Genomic DNA, 21,259 nt, shown 5'->3' on the forward strand with positions numbered 1-21,259 from the left:
AATATATAGAGTCATTATATCAAAAATATGGCCAATTTATATCCAAAGGTTTAATGGTTACTAATTATCTACCTGCCATAAATGGTTATAATAATGATAAAATCATTTACACTTGTAAAAATGAAAAAAATAGCTACATTTATCATCAAAAAGAATACATTGAATTTTTTATTCATATCAGACATTTATCTTTGTTACAATCATGGCTACTGGATAAAGATTATCAACATGAAATTAGTTTTATGGCGTGTAATGAAGATAAAAGTATCCGATTAACAAATTGGTCATCAACAGAACAGGAGCAGCATCAGCAACTTCCACTTGTCATTGCATGGTTGAGATTATCAAGTAAGTGTTGTTTCGAGTTTCGATAGAAAAAACATACTCTAAATTTAAATTTCATTAGATACAGATCAATTACGACAACGACGACGACCGGTTTATATAGCCGATATGAAAACATTTGATGTATGGTTAAATGAAACATATTCATTATGGAATGAATTGATTAATGAAACACCTACGTTGATTATTAATGGCAGTATTAACGAACAAAATGAAACAAACAACAACAACAAAAAAGTGTTGGCACACGTACGAAATGAACTTATTTTAGTCTGTATGATTGATAATCGATATGGCCATTCATCATCATCGTCGTCATCGTCATTCAGTCAGTTATTCGCCCACATTTTTTCTCAGTAACTTTTGAAAAAAAAAAGAAAGATTGGGGCTATCATCATCATTAGGTCAATATGAATGGATGACATTCCAATTTATATTGCATTTTCAATACAATATTATTTCTAAATCGTTGCTTCATGTAATCAAACCATTGATCAATTTTTGATTGATAAATCAATACAAATTTCTCCGGTATTGTAAACGAATAAACAATGAATGATTCTTTCGTTTCAGAATTTTCCATACAAATTTGATAATTACGTAATAATTGATTTGCAAGACAATTACCATCATCATTCGAATAACGATTACAATAAATGATTGGATAACCAAGTAGAATACCACTTATTGCACATAAATCACAATTATTATTGTTGTCAAAATGAATATCAAAACATCGTGGTTCATTAACATCAACATCATCATCAACAAGTTGATTACGAATGTGTAGGAGGCAATATTTTAAGCTCATCATCATCATCATCATCATAGTTTCCTCTTCCTTATTGTTATTTTGTTGTTGTTGTTGTTGGCCAACGATCATTGTGATAATTTTAGGTTCATTCAATTCAGCTGAAACGTCGATCAAATTTGTATAAGGTGCTGATGACAAATGATGAATAAATGAATGTTCATTGTTGTTTTGGTTATTTTGGTTATCATTCTGAATCCAAACATCAAGTTTGACTAATGTAGAATTAATGTTTTCAATCATCTGATGAATATTGCCATAGAATATAACGGGCATTGTTTGGTTGTTGTCAGTGGCCGTGGTAGTGGTGGTGGTGGCGGCTGAAGAATTTGTCAGTGACAATTTTACTATGCTCAACATTGTTGAATGTTGGCCATTAATAATATTGGGCCAACCAACAGAAGTAGGACGACGACGACGATAATCTATATTTATCTCATCAAGTAAATGATGATAAATTTTTAACAAATTTTCTTCCGATGATATATCCCAAATATATGATGCTTTTAAACCCAAACATATCGTCATCATTTCTAACCATAATCGTTTCGAATGTTTTCGTTTACCACCATTATTATTATTACAGGATTGCTGCCACTCCATTCGATTCGATTCGAAAATCCCTTGAAACGAAACGAAAAAAAACCATTAAAAATTTTTCAAACAAACAGAAAAAAAAATGATACAAACAGGCCAATTCAAGGACCAATGTGTTTCATAAACATTGTATGTTGGCGAAAAATATGTTCTTAGCTTAGGTCAAATAAAGAGTTGCTCCAATTTTCGAGAAATTCGAATTTTAAATGGATTCGAAAATTTTTTTTGGATATGATCAATTTTATGATTCATCAAATTCATGAAATTGACCTTCGACTTTCGATGCAACAACAAAAAATCTATTTTTCTCTTCAGTTGGTTAATGATCTTCACATAATAATCATCGAACGAAAAAAAAGACACGTTTTATTCAACACAAACAAGAGGATCGATAATGATGATAATGATGATATTTTACGATCTTCATGCAAAAACACGTTCTATATGAACGGCATTGAAAAAAGTGAAAGTGAGAAGAGAAAAAAAAACCGTTGTTGTCTGTTGTTGTTGTTGTTGTTTTTGGCATCATTTTGTTGTAAACAAAACAGAAAGAATGTGAAATGTGAATGGAAAAAAGTTCGTTGTCTCTTTTCGATGTTTTTTTTTCTCGTCGATAACACTTTGCTATTTTCAGTCATTTTGGCCATGTTGTTGTGGGAAGAATCACACTTTTTTTTTGCCAAATTTGGATTTTGATAACTTTATTATTGCATTTTTTTTCGTATATTTTTTCTCCATTCAACATTTGTTCAATTTCAATTCGCACATCACACCATTAACTTACTGACAAAATTCATTGGCCTTTCAACAACAACAAATTAATGTTTTTGTCAGGAAAAATTGTTTTTGCTAAAATCATCCAAAAATTGACCTGTCGATGGTCGATTATTTTGTTTGTTTTTTTCTTGGTGTTCCTTTTTCGCTAATTACAAATCAACGGTGCTCATTGTGATTTCGACATATGTTCCGTGTATGGTTTTTGTTTTTGTTTCACCAAACTATCTCCTCGTGTGAAAAGTGTGTGTGTATTTTTAAAATTGTTTCGGCCAAAAAAAGATTTTTTTGGCATCCACTAAATTCTCCTTTCCAACTGGCTGTTGTGTTCTAGTTTTTGTTGTTTTTGTTTTCCATTCAACAATTGAATTGCGATTAACAAAAAAAAAGTCAAAAATGTGATTTTATCAATGATGACCGTAACACAAATTTAGCCGAATCAAATCGAATACTTTTCGAGTGAAGTTTTTTTTTGTTCAAAAAAAAATTATGGAATCTTTGGATGAATTTCAGATGCTCGAATCAATGATTCAAAAGGTAAGTCTCGCTTTGTTTTGTTGATTTCTGATTTTTGACTTTTTTTTCTTGATTTTTTTTTCTTTGAATGTTAAAAAGTCCGAAGAATCATTGAAACGAAATCAGAAATCGACATCAATGGTGGAATCAAATGATAATAATGATGATTCGAAACAACAAATGGATCTACTCGAGAATATTATTTCAAATGAATTATCGAATCATGATGAATTATATGATCGAAATGAATTAATAAAAAAACTTTGTAAAAGATTACATCAAGCATTACAGAATAATGAAGAGATACGTAAATCTGAAATGGTAATCAACCAAGAACTGCAAGATATGAAACATGAAATGCAACAATTTACAACAATGATGATGATTTCTTCCACAAAATCACAACGACCATCAACAAATTCCAACACAAGTCTTGATGCAAACAATGATGAATCATCATTGGAATTATGTCGAAAACAAATTTTAAATCAAAGTAGTTTTCTAAGTCAAATGGATTATAATCATATTGATTTGACCAATGCCAACAATGACAAAATTGATTGTAATGATCAACCACAACCAGAACAACAACAACCAAATGTACAAATGTTAATCGAACAGATTCGAATGTTGGAGAAAAAAATTGAAATCGAACGTCATTCATATTTAGAAGAAAATGAACGTTTGAATTTGGTTATTGATGAAAAACAAAAATTTATTGATGATTTATTATTGAATAATGATGAGGATAATGGTAAAACGTTGATGACAACTACGAAGAAGAAGAAATCAATCTGTGATAATTCATCATCCGAAGCAGGGTAAGTTTATTGTTTATTGTTTTTTCCCTTGGCCGTTCTTTGTATCAGATTAGAAGAGAGAAAGATTGTGTGAGCGAAAGTAATTTTTGTCACCCTTTTGGTAATCACAAAAATTTGAAATTAGACTTTATGATTGGCGTATTGAAGAAGATATTATCGATGATGAAGAATTATTGATTGATGATTCCATTGTTAATAATCATCGTCGACCAGAAATGTCAAACGATTCGTAAGTTATATACTGGTGATTGATATAACCTGATGACCTGTTGCCTACTTTTTGATTAATTTATTGGGCTGATTGAATGAAAATGGCTGTATGAATGATAATGATAATAATAATTAACCCGCTTGTTGCTTGTTTGGCTTAATTAATGGCCTGATTACAAAAATTGCGAATTTTTCTGCTTTTGTGTTTTCTGATTGATTATAATGGTTGTTTTTAACTATTTTTTTTTCCTTTGAATAGATATAATCAACAAACTAATAATCGATTATTAGTAGTATTATCTGATTTGGTTAAAACATTTTTAGATACTGAACAAGATATACAAAAACAATTGGAAACATTAGGTTTAGAATCAGTGAAAAATGGTCAATTCAATTCATCATCATCAATGATAATGAAAAATGGACATTGTGATGATTCATTTGGTGGTTTTCCATCACTTGATCATGATCAATCAGAACGATTATTAATGTCAACAACTAATAGTGAAATTGTAACATTTGATTTACTTTGTGAAGATGGACCTGATCTTACTACACCATCAGATTTAATCTATAATAGTAATAATCCATTAAGTTATTCAACTAATACAACGATTACTGGTTCTGGTTCAAAATCTTTAATGAATGGTCAATCAAATGATATTGAAGATGATGTTGTACTTGGTGCAAGTCGTCGTTTACGTTTAGCTGTTGAACGTGTTTTAAAAATACTTTCCAATACAATGGATCAACAAAAACAAGATTATAATGAATTGCAACAACAAAAAAATGAATTACAAATAGAATTTCAAGAAGAATGTAAACGTAGTGATCAATTAACCCGGCAGCTAATGGAAAAAGAACAAACAGTAAAAATATTAGAAAATGAAAAAAAATTATTAAATGATCAATTAATTGATTATAATGAAATAAGATTACAACAACAATGTTTACGTGAAAAATTAGATGAATTTGAACATGAACGTGATCGTTTTATAAATGATAATAAACGTTTTGAAATGGAACGAAAATCATTTGATAAAGGACTACCTCAATTACATCAAAACAAGTTGGTTATTCTTTCTTCCTTGATTATTCTTTATGAATTTATGGTTATTAAAATATGCATGCCTTTTTTTACCTATGGTTTTTTTCTGTTTTTACTTATGGTCTATCAATAATCATTAATTAATTCTGGCCATTTTTTCCTGGGATACCTATCTCTCACATCAATATTTCCCTTGTTGTTGTTTTCTTATCGAATTCCCCATACGAAATGAAACGTTTTGTTGAAATTCTTACCCAAAATAGACAAAGGTATCACATTTTTCCCCAATGTTTGAATTTTTGTTTGTTTGTCTTTGATCATTGATTTCATTTCTATCAATTTTTTTTCTCTTTTTTTCCAAAAAAAAAATCAATCAGAATTATTAAATGAAAATGAAACACTTAGTCGTGATATTCGTGATCTGCAACAAGAGAAAAAGAATCTTCTATCACGAATTAATCATCTGACTGGTGATTTAGAATCGATTCGTTCAGAAAAAGAAATGATTGTTGAAAATAAAAATATTGAATTTGAAGAACTACAATCACAATTGGATGCAAAAGAAAAAAATCTTTGTTCATTAAAACGTTTTATTGATGAACAAACACAAGAAAGAGAAATGGAACGTGATGAATTTAATAAAGAATTGGTTACATTAAAAGATAAACTAAAAGAACGGGAAAAATTGGAAAATAAATTACGATCACAATTAAGAACGGCTGAAAATCAATTAACCATTATGAATGATGATTGTAAACAACGTGATGAACAAATTGATGAATTAAATCGTATGATAAAAGATTTGAATCAAAAATTATCCGAATCAAATTCATCCAAACAACATTTAGAAATGGAAATTGAAAGAAATAATCAATGTGAAAAAAATCTTCGTTCAAGATTGAAAAAATTATCCACGATATTACAAATTCGTTTGAATGATGAAGCCGATTGGAATGAAGTGTTAACAGCTTTAGATCAATTTATTATGACCAAATCATCGGTGTCTTCACCGGTCAAAGTTTTTGGTCTTCGAAAACCAAAAATCAACACCACAGATACAAATGATTTGGACAATTCAATATTTACAACAATCAAATTAATGGATGATCGTATTGTTGATTTGAATACAAATATTGAATCATTACAGCTGACAAATGATCAAATGAAAAATGATTTACAAACAAAAATTGAATTAATTAAAGGATTAGAACAACTTAAACCAAAAATTGAATATTTAGAAAAAAATATTCAAGAATTAAATAAAACAAATGATCTATTACAACAGGAAATCAATACAAGTCATATAAAATGTTCACAATTAAAAGTAAAATTAGATTCATCGGTTGATATACAAGAATTTCGTAAAGTTGTACAAGAATTACAAACCAAATTAATTGAGGAAAAACAACAAACCGAATCGATTACAGTGAAATTGGAACAATCAAATCGTCATGTTAATGAATTGACTGAAAAATTAGATGCTTATAAAAAAGAAATACGTTCGTTTAAAGAATTGCTCAAATCACATGATCATTGCAATGGAAATAATGTTAATGTTGATAATAAGAAAACAACATTTGATCATCATCAAAGAAATTCAAAAGATCTGACATTCGAAATGGCCAAACTAAATGATCAATTAGAAATAAAAGATAAAACTATATTAATGTTGGAAAATAATATTGAAATTTTTAAAACGAAATTCGAAACAATGCAACAAGAACGTGATTGTTATCATGACCGGCTTAAATGTTTGGATGATTCACGTAATAAAATTACAATTTATGAAAAAAATATTGAAAAATTACGATTACAGAATAAAATATCAATGGATAAGATTACCTATCTGGAATTGGAAATACAAAATCTTCGGAAAAAAATTGAATTATTAGAAAAAGAAAATTGTGAACTAAAAATTGATAATCAAAAATTATTACGACAAAAACAGGATATGTTAACAGCTGCTGCTGATTATGTTGATTTAGTTGCCGAACAAGATTTAGCTATTTCGACAACTAATACCGTTACCATCAACAATAATAATAATCAACAAATGAATGGTTTGGATCGAATAAATTCAATTAGTTCGAATAATCTATTAATGTTAAAAGTTCGTCGTCTTTTAACACAAAAAGGTGCATTAATTTATCAGAAAAATTATCTGATTCATGTTTTAAACAGTTATCAACGTACCGAAAATGATACATTAGCATTATTGGCCAATTTTAACAATTCCAAAGGTAAGATTATTTTATTTTACAGAATTGTACAGAATAATCAATTTTTTTTTGTTTCACCAGAATCAGATGAAGATGATAATCGAATGCATGGTAAATCTAGATTTCGTTCAATTGTGTATGCATTGATTGCATTAAGTCGAATGCGATTTATGGTCAATATTTGGCAATGTCGTAAACGACAATTTTTATTTCATAAAACTGCCAATTCAATTGCTGCATTACAGAATGTTCCTTTACCACCAAGACAAACAACAAAAGATGGTAAAAGCTTGAATTCATCATCATCATCCGCATCATCATCTGTAAATACAAGTCCATCAAGATTGCATTTAATCAATATAAAACAAGGCAATCATCATCCAGTAATTAATTCAACACTTAAAGATTATGTTGATCGATTACATGTTGTTCACGAAACATTGGGCCTTTACACCAACAAACGTTTATAATAATGATGATTGCATTTCAAAATTATTTATTCATTTTATTTTGTAGAGAATCATTTTTTTCAAGCATTTCATAAAATTTCTAAACATTTTTTTTTATTATTTCATTATTAATTAATCAAGAAAATTTATTTTTCGGCATTACTTTTTGTTTGAGTAAAAAATAAATTGAGTGAATGTGATTTATTAAGTAAGTAAACGCAAACAGAATGGATGAACAGATATCTTTTTTTTGGTATTTTGTTTTTTTTACAAAAGGCGGTTATTATTTTGCTTTATTCATCTAACATTGAATTTTTTTTCCAATGTTGTTTGTATAATGTTGACCATTTCGCTTTTAACATCATTCGGTACCATATCTTTTGCTTTCGGTGTTATATGTTCAACCAATGAATCAAAATTAATATTATCAACACCAATTTCGGATAATAATTCACGACAACAAATCGAAACATTATGATGCCATTCACATGTTTTTAATTTATCATTTAGTATTTGTACTAAACGATCACGTTCACCCGATTCAATTAGATAACGATGAGCATCACGACGAAATTTCGATTCTTCATCTTCAATATTGGTAATATTCATTTTTTGGTTGTTTTCGAATATGAAATTTTTTTTAAAAAATCAACGATTCAATCGGCATCAAAAAATCCAAAATGAATTTGCCAATTGTTTCATCAAACACACACAAATGACTGTTCATAAATGATATGTCGCCGTTGTTGTTCGAATTGAATATGCGCAATAAATGTTTGAGTCGGATAAATGCCACGCTTTTGCCTTTAATTCATTGTTTGTTTTCGTTTCCTTTAATTTCGTAAAATTTCATTTTTCTGACGATAATTCCGGTTGTATACTTTCCAATCCAAAAAAACAACCAACAAAATGCCTTCCGCCGATCAATCATGGGCCATTCAGATGGACGAAGATGAAGATCTTGATGAACGTCGTGTAGAATTTGATGGCGATATGAAAATCGTCACTGAAATCCGTCAACAAGATGGTAAAAGAGTTCAAGTGAAACAATATTTTCGAACAGAAAAACGTCGTGTATCGGTAAACGTTGCTAAACGTAAAACATGGCATAAATTTGGACAATCTACTAATGATTCGCCTGGACCGAATCCAAAAACTACATTCATTTCCGAAGAAATTCAAATGGAGTATCTGGCCAACAAAGAAGAAGAAAATGCCGAAAAAGATTTGACACAAAATCTTGGCAAAGGTCTTGCCAATCAAAACATTACCTGTCGTTTTTGTGGTCACAATCATTGGACCATCAAATGTCCATTCGCATCGCAAATGTCTGCCCTCAACAAACTTGCCGATAGTAATGAAGCTGCAAAGGTATTTTTTCATTAATTATTCATTCGAATATAAAAATTGTAACACTTTTTTTCGCATTCTTTTTTCATTAGGCTGATGATCGAACACGATCTCGACCAGGTATGTCATTGCTTCGAGATGGTAAACGTTTGGATATTGGTTCTCGTGGTAAAGACGAAGCAAATACAATTCGAATTACCAATCTACCGGAAGAAACACAGGATAGCGATATTAAAGATTTATTCAAAGATTTTGGTCGACTTACACGAATCTTTTTGGCCAAAGATAAAGCAACCGGTTATTCGAAAGGTTTTGCATTCGTTAGTTTTGATACACGTGAAAATGCTGCACGTGCTATTCGAACTGTAAATGGTCATGGTTATAATAATCTAATTTTAAGTGTTGAATGGGCTAAACCAAATTTGTAATTTGATTTAATTAAAACATTTATTATTATTTTCAATTTGGCATTTTTAGCCTTTTATTTGAATTATGAATTACAAATTAATTAATTAAATAAAAATTTTAAATATTGAAACCAAGTTTTCGTAAACATTCTTTATGTGCTTCAATATATTCGGTACAATTTGCTTCTCCTTTTTCGATAATGCTATTTTTTTCGAAATTGGAATTGATAAGAAATTAGTTCGAATCATCAAATTCATTCACACATACCATTCATCACGTTTTTTACGTGTTTCTGGACAAGCACAACATGGTTTTAATGGTTTAGCAGGTTCACCGGTGGCAGTTTTTTCACTGTTTTGTTTTGATTCACCATCACAAGGCATTTTTGACTTAATATAACGGGTTTCTTTTCGCTTTTGCTGCCGATAATGTGCGAGGTCAATGTGGTTGAAACTGATGCAATTATCGTCGAATCAGGGTACAACAACTATTTCGACGCATCATTGATTGTCTGTGTTATAATATGATATCACATAACGTTCAAGTCAGATGCAGTGTTTTTTTTTGATTCGAAATTATTATTCGAAGAAAATAAATAAATTCCAATCTGTAACCGGAATATATATAATAAATTCAAAAAATGATACAACATCTGTTGGTGCCTAGGACATTATTTTTAACAAATATTCGTCGTGCTAGTCAAGCTTTGGCTTATGATAATTTTGGTGATCCAGTAGCTGTATTGAAAAAAGTATCAATTCAAAATGAACGTGTTATTAAAAATGGTCATGTTATGGTTAAATATCTGGCATCACCAATTAATCCTGCCGATATAAATACAATACAAGGTGTTTATCCAGTAAAACCATCAAGTTTTCCAGCTATTGCTGGTAATGAAGGTGTTGCTGAAGTTATTCGCATTGGTTCCGGTGTTAAAAATGTTCAAATTGGTGATAAAATTATACCGGCTGCAAAAGCAAGTGGTACATGGACTACACATGCTATTTTATCCGAAAAAGATGTTACCGTTATTGATAAAAATGTAGATAATTTATTTGCAGCACAATTAACCGTAAATCCATCTACAGCATATCGAATGTTAAAAGATTTTCATAAATTTGAACCAGGTACAATTGTTATTTTTAAATGAAAATTATTTTTTGTAATCGTTGTTGATGATTATTTTTTAGGAGAATCATTGATTCAAAATGGTGGTAACAGTGCTGTCGGTTTGTTTGTTATTCAATTGGCCAAATTATGGGGAATCAAAACAATCAATGTTGTACGTGAACGTCCTAATTTAGATGAATTACGTGATCATCTTAAATCATTGGGAGCTGATTATGTTGTAACTGAAGAAGAATTACGTAAACGTGAAATAATGGAACAAATATTGGCCGAAATACCGAAACCAAAATTAGCGCTGAATTGTGTCGGTGGTCAAAATGCAACCGATTGTATGCGATATTTATCCGATAATGGTACAATGGTTACATATGGTGGTATGTCACGAAAACCAGTAGTCATACCGACTGGTTTACTTATATTTAAAAATCAAAAATATATTGGCTATTGGATGACCAGATGGAGTCAGGAAAATTTCAATTCCTCGCAACGTATAAAAATGATTGAAGAATTATGTCAATTACGTATTGAAGATAAATTAAAATTACCGAAAATTGAACTGATTCGTTTGGATGATTGGAAAGAAGCAATGGAAAATATATCAAAAGGTTTTACTAATGCCAAATATGTATTTAAATTTGATTGATTTGAAAACAAAAAATGTCTTCATATCAATCCAATGTTATAGATTTTTTTATTTTCTTTATAGATATTTTTTTGTGACAAAATCAAATACCGAAAAATAAATTTTTAAAATGTTTGTTTTGCATTGCATCAATCATATCGCTTGCTTCAATAACATTTGCATTTTTATAATTAAGCATAGCAAATAATGAACGACAATCTGAATTACGAGTGACTAACCATGCATCATTCATATTTTTACCAATCAATTCGAATACTTGTTCATCATTGAATCGTTGTTGCTGATGTAGATCGGATTCAACATCGATAATTAATCTTGTGAAATCTGAATCAATTAATTTACGACAATTTGAATTACCACGTTGTGCACAATTACTATAATTAACATAAATAAATTTTATATCTTTAGCTGAATTATCATTTGATAATTTTGAATCCGGTTGTTTAGCTATTTGTGTAACAGTTTCATGTAGTTTATTTGTTAACGATACTAAACGGCCAGATAATAATGTTCCACATTCTTTCAAAATATTTTCATCAAATTCGGTTAATATTAAACCAATAGTTGAACCATTAATCGATCGAAATAGACAAAGATTACCGAATTTTGATTGATGACAATCAGGATGACCAATCAAATAGACGGGAATATTAACTTGTAACCATCGTGTTTTATTCGATATACCACTTATTTCTTCTTTTACAGCATCAGGTATAATAATATTTGTCAGATAATTATACAGGATTTGTGTATCAAACAATGACAAAGAACTTGATACTAATTGATCATTATAGATAAAAATATATGAATCAATACGTGAATCATTAGCCTGTACACAATTCAATAGACTTTGTACAGCCATAAATGTATTATTACTAAGTGGAAGATATTGTATTGATGAATATAATTCAATCAAATTGAATGGTAATAATTCAATATTTGGAATATAATTATCAAAAAAATCTTGACATTTATCCAGAAATTCTTGACGTGATAATTTTGAACATAATTCATTAATCGGACCATTCAATAAACGAAAATAATTATAAATATTTTCTAATTTAAGTTTAAAAAAATTATCACAAATTTCATTTTCATGATATTCAGCTATTTGTGTTGAATCTTCACCGGATTTATGTACGGAATATGATTCCGATATAAACATTGATGACCAAAAATCATCAGCTAATTCATGAAATATAAAACGTAAACGATCACCTTGTAATGATTCAGTTATATCACCAAATTGCCGACCAAAATTTATAACAGCTTCAGCTAGTCCAACATCAGATATTTTTTGATCAATACCAATTACTAACGTAGGTTTATGATAATAATATATAAGTTTTTCATGTTCATTACCTTCTTTTGATCCCCATTTAGTATTGAATACAAAATATTTTATCAATTGTATTGGATGACGAATTTTTACTTGAGACATTTTCTTCTTTCATCAAGTTTTACAATTTCACAATAATTTCTTCTTTTGGATCCAAAAAAAAAATCGGCTATCTAAACAACAATGGTTTCAGCTGATGACAAATGTGTAAACAGATTCCAATCATAACAAAATGTTTTTTTGTTGTTGTTGCAATAAAAGGGGCTCGACCCTCTGAAATTATCTAATCTATAAAAGCTGTGATTCAGAAATTAAATTGTTAAAATGTCATAAATTTGTTGGTTTTTTTGTTGTTGTTTGTTTGTTTGTTGTTTTTTTTATTACCTCTGATCTTGAATAATGATGGTGCAATAAAATGAAGCCAAATTTATCATCATCCATCATTCTAACAGCTGTTATCTTGTTTTTATTCATTTTTTCATTTCATTTGATTCTTTTCTTGATAACGGTTATTTTTGCTGCATTTTTCGGGTACGAAATATTTTTCTTTTTTTTGTTGAATAAATTTGTTCATTGTTTTTGTTTCCAAATAGTGCGTTGTTCTTTTTCGAATTAAACATCCAAAATGTTCAACGTGATTTTGAAATATTCAATCAAATGGAACCAATACATTTTATTAGCTGTGATAATCTTCATATTAAAAATCATCTGACCAAAATGATTAATAGCCAAATTCATTTGATTTCAAAGTTGGAAACGAATAGAAAATTTATAAATCAATTGGAAATTGACAATCAATTGAATTCATTGCTCGAAGTAATTATCAAAAATCATATCCATCCATGGTCGCAAACGATTTCACCAATAAATGAAGAATTATCAACAAAACTTTATATTCTTTTTCATCAGATTTTGATCAATTTGATAGGCAGATTACGACAAGTAAATGTAGCCGATTTGATTATCAACAAATTGGTCGATGAAATAACTAAACATAAACGATTATATCGAATGACAAAAACACAATTAGAATATAAAATACATACCGAACAGGAGCTTATTCAAATGTTTTTCAATATTGAAAGAAAATCGGAAAAAAATTCATTTTCACATGAAAAAATTTGTCAACAATGGTCGGAACGTTTTCAATTTTTATCACAAATTTGTGATATTTTTCAATATGCACTTTATCCACGTGAATCATTTGCTAATCAAACATTTCGTATGTTGACCAAACAGATTTTGATGAAATTTCTATTGATACCATTGATCGAATCATTTTCTGAACCTGATTTCATCAACAGTATTATTATATCATTTTTGAAATCAAATTGTCCGACAACCGAAACATTCATATTGGTACTTCAATCAACCGATGATGTTCATGAACTTAATGCTGTTTTACAAAGTGTAGATGAAGAAATTCTGTTGATGCGTTCAAAAGATCAGGATGATGATGAAGGGAGAATGAAACAACAATTGAATAGTTTACTTTATCTGAAAAAGATTATTTTGTCGCATTTGAAAAAATTTGATGATAATTCATTACCGTCGGATAATGATAATGATGAAAAACAAAAAAATGAATCATCATCACGAATAACAATATCATTCGATACAATTCTTCGACATAATATTGCACTTGAATATTTTATCGAATATATGACATCAATAAATTCCGAAGCATATATTAATTTCTATATAAATGTACAAACATTTAAGATTAGTATTGAACAAGGATTGTTTGAAATTTACCTAACATCAGTAAATGATTCGGTAACCAATGAACAATATCAACAGCTACAAAATGATGTTCGTATTACAGCATTGAATATATATGAAACATATCTTTCACAAACGGAAAATTCTACCCAATCACAATCACAACAATCAAGTCTGCTTAATTTAGTTGATCGAAATCTTTGTAATCAATTATATCAAACATTAATGTCTGATGATTCATCACAATGGATGAACGATACATTATTTGATGATATTTTCTTTCAAGTTCGTGATTTATTACTTCATCATCGGGATTTTTTCCCTGCTTTTTGTCAAAGTAAATATTATAGAAAATTATTAGGTGAACCGGATTTATTACGTGATAGTTTGGATGATGAATCAAATAATGAACATCGAAAACAAAATAATCGAACAATATCGAATGAAAATTCATTCGATATCGATATAATCGATACTGGTATATTAAATTTACAAGGTAAATCATTTATTGGTTATCTAATAAATGTTGAACGAATGAATGGTGAATCGTGGACAATATTGCGAAGATATTCGGAATTTTTTCGATTTCATCAAACATTGGTAAACAAATGTGATCGTTATCATATGAATATACGAACTATATTATTTCTTCCACCAAAAACTGTATTAAGTAATCGAATGAATGAAAATTTCATTCAATATCGACGTTATATGTTGAATGTTTATCTAAAAAAATTGAATTATATTTATGGAAAATTTCAATTTTTACGTGATGATATTGAACATTTTATACATCCAGGTAATTATGATACAAATTATTCATCATCATCATCATCATCATCATCAACATCGGTAACATCAACTACAGCAAAAAATCTATTAAATCCAATCAAAACAATTGGTAATGTTTTTCGTAATCAATCGGAAAATTTATTGGATAGTTTTCAACGACTTGGTCGAACATTATCATCACAAAATGATTTGAATCGAACTGCTCAGCAACCACAATCGGAAACAAATTCATTTGGTTCGAAAAAAAGTGATAGTTCAATTGATCTTGGATCAATGTTTGATTTGTTCAATGATCAAAATGATAATGATAAAATCAATGATCAAAATGACGATGAAGAAAATATACCATTATTATTATTATTGGATGAAGTATTTGGTTTGAAAAGTCAACATTTTTGGCTTCGTCGTCAGATAATTGAATTGTTTAAACAAATTGTTGAAGTAGCATTTTCCGATACAATCAACAAGAAAATGATTGATCATATTAATGAATCAACTTCTATTGCTAATATTTGTCTTTATATTGATTCATTCAAGTAAGCAACTGTTTGATTTGTTCGATTATTTAGGGATGGTAATCTCAAATTTTCTCATTTTTTTTACAGGAATCTTTTCTGGCCTGATGGAATCCTGGCTCCATCGTTGATAAGAAAAAAAGAAAATCGTCTTCGACGTAAAGTTGCTGCCAAAGCATTGATTATGACATTTCTGTCAGGTAAGTTTTGGCTGATAATGATTTTTATTCTAAATTTTTTTTCTAATCAAACCAAACAAACAAATAGATCTTCGACGTGTAGTTGGTGCCGATACATTACAATCAGGTTTAATGTCATTATTTGAATTATTTCAAAATAAAACATTGAATCTGCGATTGATTTTTGTTCTATTCGAATTGATACTCAAAGAATTATTACCTGATTGTGATTGGGATAAAATTTTTATACGTTTATATAGCTCATTTGATGATGATGATGATGGTGATCATTCTTCAATGGATTATAAATGGCCACCATATTTACAGAAAATGTCTTTATAATTTATTATTATTCTATAGAAATATTTATTTATTGTTTTGTTTACTTTAATGAATAAAATTGTTACATTTGTTTTTTTTTGTTGTTGTAAAATTTGATGATAATAATGAATATTTAAGCCTATTTATTTAGGCTTAGAAATATTCTTTAATTTGGATTCAAGGCATTCTGTGGTGATAGCTCCAAGGTTTGTGTGTGTGTTATTGGTGCAATGTGTGCAAAGGATGATGTTTGATTGATTTTGATTTGTACATTGTATTGTATATGATGATTATTCGGAATGATGTGCATCCGTTTCTGATTGTTGTTGTGCATTTATGATTTGATATGATGATGATAATGGTGATGATGATGATGATGATGGTGCTGGTGGTGGTGTTGGCGATGATGATGATGATGATGATTGTTTATGCTCGACAATAATATTGGACAATTTTGATTCTGTTTCAACTTGTTGATTATTATTTGGACTGTTTATTGATGATGATGATGTCGGTGGTGTTGTCATATCGAATGTTAACGAATCATTTTGGCCAATAATTGATGTTGCTATGATTGGTTTATTATCCATAATGAATGGTGTTTCATAATGACGATGTGAATGATGATGATGATTATATTGTGAACCATAACCGATTGTTGTGCCATAACCTACATGATGATGATTACCGTATGCTGCAGCAGGTATGTTGATTTGGCTTTGTTTGAAAAAAACAAAACAACAAAATGAATATCGAATGTGATACAGCAGAAAAATATAACTTACTTATTCGGATGATAAATAGAATCCATTGATAATGGACTAGCCGTATAATTAAGATTTGTTAAATGTTGTTGTCCATAATGATCGTTGATCGTTGTTGTTGATGGCCAACCAGACCAAGAATGATGATTATTCAATGATGAATTATCATTGTTATTGTTGATAGCGGTAGTGAATATCGAAGATGGATTCTGATTGGATGACGTAGATGTCATTATGCTCGTTGTCGAGGTTTGTTGTTGTGAAGAGGAATTTGATTCAGCAATAATATTGGCCGATGATGATATATAGGCACCATTTGGATAATGATGAGGACTAGTTATTGTTGATGATGATGAATTCGACATGATAGTTGCTGTGCCATTGACATTCGAGCCAAACTATTATTAAATATTATTCATAATTAGTGAGACAGTCAATCAGACAGTCTGGATTGTTTGTGTTTAAAAAAAAATTTACCATCAAACTAGATGAATGACCTGATGATGATGATGATAATGATGATGGTGTGATATTTGGAGCGGCCATTGCGACCAAATTTGATGTATTGATTGGATGACGATGATGATGATGATGGCCAATAGACATTAAAGGATGATTTTTGTTGAAAAAATTTGTTGCCGAATTTAGAAATGATTTCCTTGGTGGTTCACGTTTTCGCCATTTTGCTCGTCGATTCTATGTAGATATCGAACAATTTTTTTTCCATTTGATAAAACAAAAGTCAAGGTTAACTTACTTGAAACCAAACTTGAACACGAGATTCACTTAATTTCAAACGATTAGCCAATTCTTCACGTGCAAATACATCCGGATATGGTGCTCGTTGAAATGCATGTTCCAATTCATCCAACTGATATGATGTAAATGTTGTTCTGCGTGTTTGAAATGAAAAAGCAATCCTAAGTGATCCAAGATCGTGTGGTAATCGATAAACACCATTGTGATGTTTATCGATTAATCAATATTCACCGCCAGTTAATGGCCGAATAAACGAACAAGGATCACTTAGGATTGACTATAAAACAAAAACAAAACGCAACCAAGAAACAAAAACCGCAAAACATGCAAACCAAACATTTAAAAACAAACCTGGTCTTTTTCTTCTTATTTCCAACATTGTTATTGTTGTTTGCAGTGGTTGTTGTTGTTGTTGTAGCATTTGTTGTTGTTGTTGTTGCCGTAATCAGTGGAGATGTGAATAAATGATGATTATTAGTTGTTGTTGTTGTTGGTGATTTATCATCAATATTCGTAGTTTGACAATGTCCATTTATTGTTGTTGGTCGCTTTTGTTGATAATGAATATTATTATCCATTACTGACCATTGTTGTGTTTGTTGTGTATTCATTTCATTTATTGTTGGACTTTGATTCGTTGTTGATGCTGACGATGATGATGATGCAGATGCGGATGATGATAATGATGGATCAATTAGATTCGTAAATAGTGTACCATCATCATCGGGTACAGTTGAATTGGCTAGAAATGGATAAAACAAATGGTAACAAAATAAAAAAGAGGAAAAAAATTGCCAAATAAAAAAATCGATGATAACAATCGAACGATATTTCGATCGATTTTGGAATGATTATTGAATTGTGAAAAATATGAATTCTGCTACAATGAACAAAGCTAATAATTAACATTATTAATGGCTCAATTTGTTTGAATAATATTTTTTCTAGACTAATCAAATATTATTTGAACTTACCATAGTTATATAAATTTGGCGGCTGCTGTTGTTGTTGATGATGATGATGATGTAGATGATGTGGATGATCATTGTCGACGATGATCGGTGTTTGGCTACTATCATACATTTCAGTTGTTGTTGTTGTTGTTGTTGATGATGAAATAAAATTTCGATTCAATGATGATGACATTGAACCATTAGTTAATGGATCATTATCATTATTATGATTATCATAACAATTATATATTGGCTGCTGACTTTGATGATTATGATTATTATTCACGGATAGATAGGATTCATATTGATGATGATGATGATGATGATTATTCAAATTTTCATCGATCGTTATAGTGGATGCTGTTTCAACCGGCGTCGTAGTCGTCGTCGTCGTTGTTGAATCAAATACCGATGATGATGATGTTGATGTCACATACGACATGGATTCGACTGTTGTTATCTCATCAATCGATGGTTGTTTGTTTTGTTCATTCAATATAACCGTTGTTTTCATTACCGGTAGTGTATCGATCGTCATTAATATTGTTGATGATGATGTTGTTGTTGTTGATGATGATGGAGATGATGAACATGATGATGACGACGACAATGATCCATTTGATGTTGATGATGTTGATGATGATGATACCTGAGGATGATAATGTTGCCGATGAGGTTGATGATGTTGTTGGTGGTGGTGTCCATAGTGATTGTTGCCCTTATCAATATCATTGGACACATCTTCTTTACCATCTCCGTTGTCATTGTTATCATCATCATCATATACGATAGTTGCTGTCTGTTGTTGAGTATTGAACAAATCCAATAGATAATTATTTGTATTGGTATTTGATATTGTATCGACCATGTGATTAGTTAACGACACCGGATTTATCGATCTTGATGATTGCCACTCATCCAATTGTTGATGTTGATGATAAGATCGATTCATCAAAATGTTGCTTGATAAATGTAATTCATGCGGAAACCATAATGATGATGATGTCCTTGTTATTGATTGATTGCAATCTGGAACAATATTTATCTCAGATTCAATTGATCCGGTTAATTGGATAGAAGAATTTTGTTCATTCGATTCATTTGGACTATTTTCACTCAATGTGTTTAAATTATTAAAATCGCCATATGGATAAAGTGTTAACATTGATGGACTATCCGAACGAAAACCGGTAATTATGTTATTATTGTTATTATTATTATTGAATATAAATTCTGTATCGATTAAATCATTATCATCTTGTTGATGATGATCAATATATGATGAACGATGGTGATCAAGAACATTTTCCATACATAAACTGTTGTTGTTGTCACCACTATTACCACTATCGTTGTCAATTGATGTCGGTATAGGAATCGAACCTGTAATTTTCACCAAAAAAAAACGTTCGAAAGAAAAAATGTTGATAAATATCGATTACATTCGAAATGAAGAAACTAAAAACAATATTTTTAATTATTCTAATCAAACAAGCAAGAAAAAATGAATAAGATCGATTCATCAATTGATCAATCGATTGATTGATCTATTTTTGCTGTAAATCCCTTGTTACAATGTCGTTTGATGATGATGATACCAAATTGCAGATAATAAAGAAACGATGCTTTTTTTTGTGTGTGCAACATGCTTTTAACAGTTAGTTAGTTAAAGAAAAAATGGTTTAGTAGGGAAAAAACGACTTTCGATGATAATAATGATGGTATACACTTGAAAAAAAGGTAAAATCTAAAAGACGATAATCTCCAAAAACAAAAAAAAACAGAAAATCCAGGTAAGAAAAAAGTGTCTGTCTGTCTATATGTCAGGTGTTGATCATCATCATTATCAATCAAATCAAATCATTCAAATGGAAATTTATAAACAAAATTAAAAAAAAATAGAGAAAAAATAACCCGAATATTAACACTTACTTGCCGTCGTAGTCGAAGTCGTCATTGAAAAAAGTTAATCTTTTGATGATGATGATGATGAATATCTAATTAAGAGATTAGTGCCAATTAACTAATGAACCAAAGAAATTGAATAATGAAGAAAGAAAGAGAAAAAATCTGTTTTTGTTTTGTTAGAAAACCAAACTGATTATCATCGATTGACTGACTGACTTCATTTCAATTTATTTCATTTCAATTCACTTCACTGACCAACTTTAATTGTTAGTTAAAAACTAACTGATCTTCGATATTGTTGTCGTCGTCGTCGTCGTCGCTTGATTGAACTAAATAATCATTATGTTTATCATGATGATGATGATTATGGTCGTGGTCACAAAATGGTCTTTGTTGTTGCCAAAAATGAATCGATCCATATCCCCTTCTTTGATGAACATTTCGAATCATTTCGAAAACATTCGAATTCGAATGTTTTCTTCAAAAAAATAGATCCTGTTCATACCATACAAGTACTGTAACTGTACTGTTAATGTGGGCGTGGATACTAATAGCATCCAATCAAAAAAAAAAAATATGAAATTTAGGGGGCGTGTTCAAATCACTCACTTTCTCTTCCTTCAAAAGTGACAATTCAAAATTGGGTCCATCCCCCTCCTTAATCCAACCAAATAATGCACCCAGTTAT

At 29.7% G+C, this 21,259-nt stretch overlaps 10 protein-coding genes across 12 annotated transcripts in view; 5 read left to right on the forward strand and 5 right to left on the reverse strand.

Annotated features, from left to right (window-relative positions):
• The window catches only part of LOC113794623 (methylenetetrahydrofolate reductase (NADPH)-like), a 2,703-nt gene extending 1,978 nt beyond the window's left edge, over positions 1–725 (forward strand). Inside the window, exons 2-3 of the mRNA XM_027344747.2 lie at positions 1–348; positions 407–725. The exon at positions 1–348 is cut by the window's left edge and continues 951 nt beyond it. Coding sequence (XP_027200548.1) covers positions 1–348; positions 407–705 — 647 coding nt within the window. The 3' untranslated portion in view covers positions 706–725. The remainder of the gene's footprint in view (positions 349–406) is intronic.
• LOC113794609 (uncharacterized) lies at positions 122–2,181 on the reverse strand. The gene is made up of 2 exons (XM_027344731.2): positions 1,847–2,181; positions 122–1,779 (listed from the first exon to the last, which is right to left on the reverse strand). The coding sequence occupies exon 2, from the start codon at positions 1,757–1,759 to the stop codon at positions 746–748; it is 1,014 nt and encodes a 337-aa protein (XP_027200532.2). The 5' UTR covers positions 1,760–1,779; positions 1,847–2,181; the 3' UTR covers positions 122–745.
• Positions 2,182–2,257: 76 nt separating this feature from the next.
• LOC113794586 (uncharacterized) lies at positions 2,258–8,471 on the forward strand. The gene is made up of 5 exons (XM_075821017.1): positions 2,258–3,064; positions 3,143–3,864; positions 4,334–5,139; positions 5,500–7,362; positions 7,423–8,471. Exons 1-5 carry the CDS (start codon positions 3,017–3,019, stop codon positions 7,809–7,811), a joined length of 3,828 nt encoding a protein of 1,275 aa, XP_075677132.1. The 5' UTR covers positions 2,258–3,016; the 3' UTR covers positions 7,812–8,471.
• On the reverse strand, positions 7,821–8,399 carry LOC113794594 (transcription and mRNA export factor ENY2-like). The gene has a single exon (XM_027344713.2). It carries the CDS (start codon positions 8,397–8,399, stop codon positions 8,088–8,090), a length of 312 nt encoding a protein of 103 aa, XP_027200514.1. The 3' UTR covers positions 7,821–8,087.
• Positions 8,472–8,588: 117 nt separating the features above from the next.
• Positions 8,589–10,054, reverse strand: Cox17 (Cytochrome c oxidase copper chaperone COX17). Its single transcript, XM_075821016.1, has 2 exons — positions 9,816–10,054; positions 8,589–9,750 (listed from the first exon to the last, which is right to left on the reverse strand). The coding sequence occupies exons 1-2, from the start codon at positions 9,929–9,931 to the stop codon at positions 9,666–9,668; spliced, it is 201 nt and encodes a 66-aa protein (XP_075677131.1). The 5' UTR covers positions 9,932–10,054; the 3' UTR covers positions 8,589–9,665.
• On the forward strand, positions 8,700–9,678 carry LOC113794593 (eukaryotic translation initiation factor 3 subunit G-like). Its single transcript, XM_027344712.2, has 2 exons — positions 8,700–9,161; positions 9,233–9,678. Exons 1-2 carry the CDS (start codon positions 8,700–8,702, stop codon positions 9,566–9,568), a joined length of 798 nt encoding a protein of 265 aa, XP_027200513.1. The 3' UTR covers positions 9,569–9,678.
• A 134-nt stretch (positions 10,055–10,188) lies between the features above and the next one.
• LOC113794589 (enoyl-[acyl-carrier-protein] reductase, mitochondrial) lies at positions 10,189–11,433 on the forward strand. Its single transcript, XM_027344710.2, has 2 exons — positions 10,189–10,675; positions 10,739–11,433. Exons 1-2 carry the CDS (start codon positions 10,189–10,191, stop codon positions 11,317–11,319), a joined length of 1,068 nt encoding a protein of 355 aa, XP_027200511.1. The 3' UTR covers positions 11,320–11,433.
• Positions 11,402–12,793, reverse strand: Ccz1 (vacuolar fusion protein CCZ1). Of its 2 annotated transcripts, XM_027344709.2 has the most exons (2): positions 12,682–12,793; positions 11,402–12,594 (listed from the first exon to the last, which is right to left on the reverse strand). In XM_027344709.2, the coding sequence occupies exons 1-2, from the start codon at positions 12,758–12,760 to the stop codon at positions 11,402–11,404; spliced, it is 1,272 nt and encodes a 423-aa protein (XP_027200510.1). In that variant the 5' UTR covers positions 12,761–12,793. The 2 variants fall into 2 exon arrangements, with proteins under 2 accessions (XP_027200510.1, XP_027200509.1); XM_027344708.2 differs by having other exon boundaries at positions 11,402–12,785.
• Positions 12,794–13,049: 256 nt separating this feature from the next.
• On the forward strand, positions 13,050–16,281 carry LOC113794622 (sorting nexin-13-like). The gene is made up of 4 exons (XM_027344746.2): positions 13,050–13,189; positions 13,252–15,708; positions 15,778–15,887; positions 15,955–16,281. The coding sequence occupies exons 1-4, from the start codon at positions 13,074–13,076 to the stop codon at positions 16,206–16,208; spliced, it is 2,937 nt and encodes a 978-aa protein (XP_027200547.2). The 5' UTR covers positions 13,050–13,073; the 3' UTR covers positions 16,209–16,281.
• LOC113794621 (uncharacterized) lies at positions 16,187–20,879 on the reverse strand. 2 transcript variants are annotated; one of them, XM_075820998.1, is made up of 7 exons: positions 20,596–20,879; positions 18,685–20,046; positions 18,062–18,452; positions 17,709–17,871; positions 17,429–17,647; positions 16,973–17,349; positions 16,187–16,904 (listed from the first exon to the last, which is right to left on the reverse strand). In XM_075820998.1, exons 1-7 carry the CDS (start codon positions 20,618–20,620, stop codon positions 16,478–16,480), a joined length of 2,964 nt encoding a protein of 987 aa, XP_075677113.1. In that variant the 5' UTR covers positions 20,621–20,879; the 3' UTR covers positions 16,187–16,477. The 2 variants fall into 2 exon arrangements, with proteins under 2 accessions (XP_075677113.1, XP_075677114.1); XM_075820999.1 differs by having other exon boundaries at positions 17,709–17,844; positions 20,596–20,864.
• Between the last annotated feature and the right edge of the window lie 380 nt (positions 20,880–21,259).

The sequence above is a fragment of the Dermatophagoides pteronyssinus genome, unplaced genomic scaffold (assembly GCF_027571235.1).
Source record: "Dermatophagoides pteronyssinus isolate colony J.1.1.1.1 unplaced genomic scaffold, Derpt_VIB-CSIC_2022.12 sq0008, whole genome shotgun sequence".
NCBI classification, from domain to species: Eukaryota; Metazoa; Arthropoda; class Arachnida; order Sarcoptiformes; family Pyroglyphidae; genus Dermatophagoides; species Dermatophagoides pteronyssinus.